At 49.0% G+C, this 9,236-nt stretch overlaps 1 protein-coding gene across 1 annotated transcript in view; it reads left to right on the forward strand.

The window, feature by feature from the left end:
* Nucleotides 1-1,105: 1,105 nt before the first annotated feature.
* LOC311119768 (tripartite motif-containing protein 16-like) overlaps nucleotides 1,106-9,236 on the forward strand; it is an 8,750-nt gene continuing 619 nt past the window's right edge. Inside the window, exons 1-5 of the mRNA XM_084194424.1 lie at nucleotides 1,106-1,495; nucleotides 6,770-7,003; nucleotides 7,134-7,293; nucleotides 7,419-7,478; nucleotides 7,715-9,236. The exon at nucleotides 7,715-9,236 is cut by the window's right edge and continues 619 nt beyond it. Of these exons, the coding sequence (XP_084050550.1) occupies nucleotides 1,415-1,495; nucleotides 6,770-7,003; nucleotides 7,134-7,293; nucleotides 7,419-7,478; nucleotides 7,715-8,229 (1,050 nt within the window). The 5' untranslated portion in view covers nucleotides 1,106-1,414 and the 3' untranslated portion in view covers nucleotides 8,230-9,236. The remainder of the gene's footprint in view (nucleotides 1,496-6,769; nucleotides 7,004-7,133; nucleotides 7,294-7,418; nucleotides 7,479-7,714) is intronic.

A 9,236-nucleotide genomic window follows, 5' to 3' on the forward strand; every position in this document is an offset into this window, starting at 1 on the left:
GGCATAAAAAATTGTCATTATCTTATTGGGTTGAAAGGCTGTGAGGTTGAGCATCCCACTGCTACTGTTCTAGATGACTGTTGGGAATATACTAGTAGACAAGGCAGTGGTTTTGGTTGGACAGTTGGAAAGCTTGCTGATGAGAGTGGTTTGAGGGAGTTGGAGGTTGTCCCTTCTGTGGTGATAGGGGATGTTCCTCCATGGTTACTCCCAGACCCTGTTGTTGATCTAACCTTGGTAGAGAAAAGGAAAGATTGGTCAGAAGTTAGTGATATAGTGAAACTGGTTGACAATTACATTGGTAGAAGATTTTATGCTTTTTTACCGCTTTTCACAGATGGATCCAAGGACCCAGATAGTGGGCTCACAGGAGCAGGCGTTTACGTTCCTGAATTTGATGTGCAGATATGTAGAAGACTAACAGATGAACTGTCAGTATACTCAGTTGAACTGAAGGTATTAATGTTATTATGGAGAATTGAGAGAATGGGTTCAGTAGTGAGATTCTGCTGGGTCCCAGCACATTCGGGTGTGGAAGGGAATGAAATTGTAGACCAGTTAGCTAAAAGATCTTTGAAACTAGATATAATTGATATTAATGTTCCACTGGGTAGAGGTGAGGCCAAATGTAAGATCAGAGCCATTTTGATAGATGTGTGGCAGAAGAGATGGTACTCTGAGCACAAGGGCCGGCATTTATATGAATAGTTTACAGTTTTACAGAAAGGTCGCTGGACCAAGATTCAAAAGTCAGATTAGGAAGGAAGAGGTGGTGTTTACTCGATTGTGCTTAGGACATTGTACATTGAACTCGTCATTACATCTGGTTGGCAAGCATGGGAATGGTTTGTGTCTGGGGGGTACGGTCGATGAAACGGTGGAGCATGTGTTGTTATATTGTTGTAAGTATGTTGAAGAGAGGGAAAGATGTGTAGGGTCATTGAGGTTGGACGGGGTTGGGGGGGTTTGGAAGGGATTTTGGGGATGGGGGAGGGTCTATTAGAAGTTAGTAGGGCTCTTCTTTATTTTCTCAGAAGTACTGAGTTAGGTAGGAGGATTTAGAAATGTTGGAAACCGTGATTGACCACACACTCCAGCACAGTAGGTGGCGGCATGCACCTTTAACGTTGGTTTGTGGACCGCCATTATATCATAGAAGAAGAAGTTGGTTGTGTGAGAGTTTTGTGGTTCGTGAGGAGGGCTACTATTCTTTTTTCTTTTGGTTCTTGCGTATTTTCTGAATGTATTTTCTCATGGTGGAGCGTTTGTTTATTGGTTTCCACTGTTTATCGTTTAGAGTTGAGGGGGGAGTAGGGGTAGTTTGTTAGGGCGGCGTGATGGCCTCAACCGAGTGGAGAAGAAACGCTGTCGCTTCGGGTCCGTTCCGGAGAAAGGTGTGGAGGAAGTTTTGCTCATGGTCGGCGAACAGGTTGGAGCGGAACATCTGGACTCTGCATCCAGAATGAACAAGGCGGTGGTTGGGTTAATGAAAAAGGTTTGTCTTGTTGTGAGGGGTGTGTTGGTGCAGATGTCGCCTCTTTCGATAAGAGTTGTGGTGGCTAATCTGCCTCCGTTTATTGCTTCCGAACAGACCCCAAGTAGTTGGTTAGTTTTGGTAAATTTGCAAGTGGTTTCCGTGTGCTCTCGGCTGGGTGCCAAGCGGAATCCGTTAAACATGTCTCTTTTCGTAGACATGTGTTTGTTTCTTAACAATCTTCAAGGTTACACAGGGGAGGGGTGGAACACAGGGTTTGCTAGCACAGATAGTTTTGGGTGTTTCTAGTGTGGGGATCATCAGTTATAGGCTACAAGCAGCAATATGATTGATAGGTAGGACAGGTATTGAACCCAAATCATCCCTACTCAGATGCGCTAACCTCAACCCTAGTAAACATGCATTATAAAAACCTTCTATATAAAAACCAGGAGGGAGGAGAGTAGAGCAGGGTCAAGTGGTGGTGGTACCAGGAAGGAGGAGAGTAGAGCAGGGTCAAGTGGTGGTGGTACCAGGAAGGAGGAGAGTAGAGCAGGGTCAAGTGGTGGTGGTACCAGGAGGGAGGAGAGTAGAGCAGGGTCAAGTGGTGGTGGTACCAGGAAGGAGGAGAGTAGAGCAGGGTCAAGTGGTGGTGGTACCAGGAGGGAGGAGAATAGAGCAGGGTCAAGTGGTGGTGGTACCAGGAAGGAGGAGAGTAGAGCAGGGTCAAGTGGTGGTGGTACCAGGAAGGAGGAGAGTAGAGCAGGGTCAAGTGGTGGTGGTACCAGGAGGGAGGAGAGTAGAGCAGGGTCAAGTGGTGGTGGTACCAGGAGGGAGGAGAGTAGAGCAGGGTCAAGTGGTGGTGGTACCAGGAAGGAGGAGAGTAGAGCAGGGTCAAGTGGTGGTGGTACCAGGAGGGAGGAGAGTAGAGCAGGGTCAAGTGGTGGTGGTACCAGGAGGGAGGAGAGTAGAGCAGGGTCAAGTGGTGGTGGTACCAGGAGGGAGGAGAGTAGAGCAGGGTCAAGTGGTGGTGGTACCAGGAGGGAGGAGAGTAGAGCAGGGTCAAGTGGTGGTGGTACCAGGAGGGAGGAGAGTAGAGCAGGGTCAAGTGGTGGTGGTACCAGGAGGGAGGAGAGTAGTGCAGGGTCAAGTGGTGGTGGTACCAGGAGGGAGGAGAATAGAGCAGGGTCAAGTGGTGGTGGTACCAGGAGGGAGGAGAGTAGAGCAGGGTCAAGTGGTGGTGGTACCAGGAGGGAGGAGAGTAGAGCAGGGTCAAGTGGTGGTGGTACCAGGAGGGAGGAGAGTAGAGCAGGGTCAAGTGGTGGTGGTACCAGGAAGGAGGAGAGTAGTCAATTGTCAAGTGGTGGTGCGCAGGCCGTGGAGAAAGCGGTGGTGGGGAGGGTTGCAGCTGGGCTACATGAGCTGAGGCAGGTTTCTGTAGTAACAGAGACTCCGGTGGGCGAAGGCTTGGTGGGCTCATCCCAGGAAATATTGCCTGTCATTGGGGAAGAGGCTCTGATCAGGGGGGAAGTGCAGGGGGGCAGAGACTGGGGAGGAGGAGGACAGTACCTTGCCAATGGAGGAGGAGGAAGAGGAAGAGGGGGGAGGTGAGTCTGCGGGAGCGGAGGACAAGGCGGTCTCGTTTTCAGACGGCTCATTGGATCCAGAGCTGACAGACAGTCAGGCTGAGGGCTCAGTATATACGGTGAGAGAACTTTCTAGGTTCCTGATGGAGACTAAAGTGGAAAAAGAAGGTTCTGCTGGAGTCTTATTTGATTGATCCTGGAAGGTTTGGAAGGTCAGTACAACACGTGATGAAGAATGAGGGGTTTAGTGTCCTCTCACCCAGGAAGCGGTATAGGCTGAGAAAATGGGTCATGGGTTCTTAAGGGCATGTCTTCAGAATCTGCTTAAATGGATGGTTTTTTCTGGCATTGCGGCTTTATGGGCTTCTCTACTGGTTTCTGATTGTGGTGATTTCCCTCCAACCTCTTATGGAGATTTCACGGTTAGACTTCCTTAACATGAACGGCAGCAGAGACTGGGGGAATAAGTCAAACAAAAACATTTAAACGTGATTTTTCACACAGTGATGTGATTAATGAAGTGTATTGGGGGTCTGGTGGAAGGGGGCGCAGGTGCTGAGCCATGGCACAAATCTTAGTGCAGGGGTAGCAAAAGAGGTGTGTAAGGGTAGGTTGTTAGTGGTTAGAGCCAAAATCAATGACCTTGTCTTTGCTTTCCAAAATGTGTCTGCACCTAGTACAGGGCTCAGTTCTCTGTTTCACCAGGGCCCACAGCAGAAGGGGGAGTAGCTACTGTTGTGGGGGAGATGAGGGAGCCTGATGGGTGGGTAACTTCTGTTGTGGGGGAGATGAGGGAGCCTGATGGGCGGGTAACTTCTGTTGTGGGGGAGATGAGGGAGCCTGATGGGTGGGTAACTTCTGTTGTGGGGAGATGAGGGAGCCTGATGGGTGGGTAACTTCTGTTGTGGGGAGATGAGGGAGCCTGATGGGTGGGTAACTTCTGTTGTGGGGAGATGAGGGAGCCTGATGGGTGGGTAACTTCTGTTGTGGGGAGATGAGGGAGCCTGATGGGTGGGTAACTTCTGTTGTGGGGAGATGAGGCAGCCTGATGGGTGGGTAACTTCTGTTGTGGGGGAGATGAGGGAGCCTGATGGGTGGGTAACTTCTGTTGTGAGGAGATGAGGGAGCCTGATGGGTGGGTAACTTCTGTTGTGGGGAGATGAGGCAGCCTGATGGGTGGGTAACTTCTGTTGTGGGGAGATGAGGGAGCCTGATGGGTGGGTAACTTCTGTTGTGGGGAGATGAGGGAGCCTGATGGGTGGGTAACTTCTGTTGTGGGGGAGAGGAGGGAGCCTGATGGGTGGGTAACTTCTGTTGTGGGGAGATGAGGCTGCGGCTGTGGAGTTGTACTCTGATTTATAGAGGGCAGAACTCTGTGGTCCTCTGTAGAGCATGGCCCTTGTAATGCCAGGGTAGTGGGTTCGAACCCCGGGACCACCCATATGTAAAAATGTATGCACATGACTGTAAGTTGCTTTGGATAAAAGCGTCTGCTAAATGGCATATTATTATTATTATTATCCTGGGTTTTCTCAGGTTCTGCTCACAGACCTTTCCAAACTCTCTCTGTCACAGATAAATCAAATAGACATTTCCCTGGCCTTTCACAAACTCTCAGCTGCTGTCTCTCAGACGGTCTGCCTGTGGATTTTTATAAAAAGTTCTGGGGAATTATTGGACAGGACGTGTGTTGCGTGAGTGCGTCGGGGTGGGGGAGCTGTCGCTAAGCTGTAGACGGGAGGCTTTGACTCTCCTGCCCAAAATAGGGATTTGAGCGACTAAAGAACTGGAGGCCTGTGGCATTTCTCTGTTTGGAATATAAGGTCTTTGCCAATGTCCTCGTTAACAGACTGAAGTCCCACCTGGACTCTATTGTACACAAGGACCAAACGTACTGTGTACCAGGACGCTAAAACACAGACAATCTGTTCATAATCAGGAGAAAGCCTTTGATAGGGTGGACCATGAATATCTGTTCAATGTGTTGTTTTGGTTGTGGGGAGAATTTTGTGGCCTGTGTTCAAATGTTAAATAAATAAATATAAATAATATGCCATTTAGCAGACGCTTTTATCCAAAGCGACTTACAGTCATGCGTGCATTAATTTTTGTGTATGGGTGGTCCCGGGGATCGAACCCACTACCCTGGCGTTACAAGCGCCGTGCTCTACCAGCTGAGCTACAGAGGACCACGTAATGTTGCGGTCGTATGCTGGGGCTTCATGTATGGTCAAGGTGGGGGGAGGGCTCAGTAGGCCAGTCTGGGTAGGGAGGGGCATTCACCAGGGATGCCCTCTGTCAGGGCAGCTATACACTCTTGTTATTGAGCCCTTTCTGGGCCTGCTACGCAGGAGGCTACAGGGAGTGTGGGAGCCAGGCATAGGGTTGGGGACAGGCATAGCAGTGTCAGCATACGCTGATGACGTCTGTGTTGGTTAGGGATGAGCAGAACCTACAGGCCCTGGAGAATAGTTTGAGGGTGTACGAGGGGGCGTCTTCTGCTTAGGGAAACTGGGGCAAGAGTGAGGCTCTGTTATGTGGGGCATGGAGGGACAGGGCACCTCCGCAGCTTCCAGGGGGGTTGCAGTGGGGCTGTGAGTGGCTCAAGATGCTTGGGGTGTATCTGGGCTCGGAGGGTTGGGATAGGAAGAACTGGGAAGGAGTGTCACAAGCGGTGGTGTCGAGGCTGACGAAGTGGAGGTGGCTCATCTCCCAAGTGGCATACAGAGGGAGGGTGCTGATCATCAACAACTTGGTGGCATCCTCTCTATGGCTTAAATTGGCCATTCTCAACGCCCCCGGTGGTCTGCTTGTGGACCTGCAGCGCAAGTTAGTGAATTTTTTCTGGTCAGGGTGGCAGCGTTCTGACTCAGCAGTACAGAGGCTACTGTACCGTACGGAGGTGGGCTGGAGGGAACCAGCATGTGCTCTGTTGAGGAGGGCTGGTGGTTTGGGGCTGGATCAGCAGCTCTTCATCATGCGGCAGGAGAGACTCAATACAGCAGGGGTCTCTGATTTCTATGCTGCAGTACTGAGGGCTGGAGCAGCCTGAGGAGGGGCCACCACCGTTTCCACCACTGCAAGTGACAGCAGAGACTGGGGACTGGCAGGAGAGTCTGGAGGACTTACTGACTTTTAACACTCTGAGCTTAGTGGGAGTGAAGGGGCATCAGTGGCAGGGGGTTGTGGGGGCTGAGAGCATGGCAGGGTATAGGTGGAGGGGCTCTATAAGCTCCCAGTGCTGGAAAGGTCAGGGGTCGTCCAGTGGAGGGTATTACATGGAGCCCTGGACACCAATAGCTGGTTGGCTCGGGTTGACCTGGGAGTTGGGGAGGGGTGTCCGTTTTCTGCAATGACAGACTGTTCATCATGTTTTTTCTGTGTTGCCAGGGTAATGCCATTACTGTTGACGCCTTAGGGTTGAGTTTGAGTTGTACAAAATGATCAACAGTGTGGAGATGTTTCAGGAGGTATGGGGGCTCAGTGGGGCTGTCTGTACGGCTGGAGAGGAGGGGTTGGATGGACGGTTGGAATGTGGTGCTGGATGGTGTATTGTACTGTGGTGTTGGGTACTGGATAATGTGATTGTGTAGAGGTTGTGGTGTCACGCAATGTGCTTTTAGGAGTGGGGGTGGGGGTGTTAGTGTAATGAGGATGGCTCATTAAAGTAAGACAAGTCAGTCTCTCTCTCTCATCTCTCTCTTAACAGCGCTCTGCACAGGCAGCAGTGGAGGACAGTGATAAGATCTTTACTGAGCTGATCCGCTCCATTGAGAGAAGGCGCTCTGAGGTGAAGGAGCTGATCAGAGCCCAAGAGAAGGCTCAAGTGAGTCAAGCTGAAGGACTCCTGGAGCAACTGGAGCAGGAGATAGCTGAGCTGAGGAAGAGAAGCACTGAGCTGGAGCAGCTCTCACACACAGAGGATCACATCCATTTCCTCCAGGTAACTCAACTGCCTTGATACATGTGATATGAAATTAAAACTCAATGTGAAACTCTCAATCATTTGGTTCTGTTCTCTCTCTCTCTCTCTCTCTCTCTCTCTCTCTCTCTCTCCCTCTCTCTCTCTCCAGAGTTATCAGTCTCTCTCCGGTACCAGTGTATCTTCAGACTTACCCAGTATCGTTGTCCGTCCTCTTCAGTACTTTGGAGATGTGAGTAAGACTGTGTCTGAACTGAGAGAGAAACTAGAAGACGTCCTTAAAGGAGAATGGACCAAGATCTCCACTACAGGTGTGTTGAAAATAATAAGAACATCAACTTTAGACCATTGAAAGTTCCCTACTAGTCATATACATGTGGAATATGGTATGATGATAACATTCCCTCTCTCTGTGAATGTGTTTGTGTGTCTGTAGTGAATATAGTGGATGTTGTACTGCCTCCAGAGCCCAAGACCAGAGAACAGTTCTTACAATGTGAGTCTCTTTATTCTGAAGTAACTAACAGTCTCTTTTTACTGACACTCCTAACAATCCCTCTAGAAATATATAGCAATAGTAGATCTAACCAAAGACTGGGTATCTATCTGACTCCTCATATTTCTCTGATTTGATCTCTGCTGTGCTCTAATCAAAGACAGGGTAGATACAGTATCTGACTTCACTTATTGTTCTAACTCCCCTCATTGGTCTCTGCTCTGCTCTTCTCCCAGATTCCTGTCAGCTCACACTGGACCCAAACACAGCACACACACGCCTCTCTCTGTCTGAAGGGAACAGAAAGGTGACACGTACAGGCCAAGTCCAACCATATCCTGATCATCCAGACAGATTCACCAACAACAGTATGGTTCTGTGTAGAGAGGGTCTGTCTGGACGCTGTTACTGGGAGGTGGAGTGGAGTGGGGAGCGTGTTGATACAGCAGTCTCATATAAAGACATCAGCAGAACAGGGACAGATGGTAGATTTGGATACAATAACAAGTCCTGGAGTTTACTGTGTTGTAGTGATGGTTATTGGTTCTCACACAATAATGTTAAGACTAAAGTATCAGGCCCTCAGTCCTCCAGAGTAGGAGTGGACCTGGATCACAAGGCAGGTACTCTGTCCTTCTACAGTGTCTCTGACACAATGACCCTCCTCCACAGAGTCCAGACCACATTCACTCAGCCCCTCTATCCTGGGTTTAATCTCTATTATGGTACTGCTGAGCTGGTTAAACTGTAGTAGGGTCCACATAGATACTAGTCATGCTGGTGTAGTCTATAGCTAAGCTGGTTAAACTGTAGTAGGGTCCACATAGATACTAGTCATGCTGGTGTAGTCTATAGCTGAGCTGGTTAAACTGTAGTAGGGTCCACATAGATACTAGTCATGCTGGTGTAGTCTATAGCTGAGCTGGTTAAACTGTAGTAGGGTCCACATAGATACTAGTCATGCTGGTGTAGTCTATAGCTGAGCTGGTTAAACTGTAGTAGGGTCCACATAGATACTAGTCATGTTGGTGTAGTCTATAGCTGAGCTGGTTAAACTGTAGTAGGGTCCACATAGATACTAGTCATGCTGGTGTAGTCTATAGCTGAGCTGGTTAAACTGTAGTAGGGTCCACATAGATACTAGTCATGCTGGTGTAGTCTATAGCTGAGCTGGTTAAACTGTAGTAGGGTCCACATAGATACTAGTCATGCTGGTGTAGTCTATAGCTGAGCTGGTTAAACTGTAGTAGGGTCCACATAGATACTAGTCATGCTGGTGTAGTCTATAGCTGAGCTGGTTAAACTGTAGTAGGGTCCACATAGATACTAGTCATGCTGGTGTAGTCTATAGCTGAGCTGGTTAAACTGTAGTAGGGTCCACATAGATACTAGTCATGCTGGTGTAGTCTATAGCTGAGCTGGTTAAACTGTAGTAGGGTCCACATAGATACTAGTCATGCTGGTGTAGTCTATAGCTGAGCTGGTTAAACTGTAGTAGGGTCCACATAGATACTAGTCATGCTGGTGTAGTCTATAGCTGAGCTGGTTAAACTGTAGTAGGGTCCACATAGATACTAGTCATGCTGGTGTAGTCTATAGCTGAGCTGGTTAAACTGTAGTAGGGTCCACATAGATACTAGTCATGCTGGTGTAGTCTATAGCTGAGCTGGTTAAACTGTAGTAGGGTCCACATAGATACTAGTCATGCTGGTGTAGTCTATAGCTGAGCTGGTTAAACTGTAGTAGGGTCCACATAGA

The sequence above is a fragment of the Coregonus lavaretus genome, assembly GCF_964263955.1.
Source record: "Coregonus lavaretus genome assembly, contig: HAP1_SCAFFOLD_754, whole genome shotgun sequence".
Classification (NCBI taxonomy): domain Eukaryota; kingdom Metazoa; phylum Chordata; class Actinopteri; order Salmoniformes; family Salmonidae; genus Coregonus; species Coregonus lavaretus.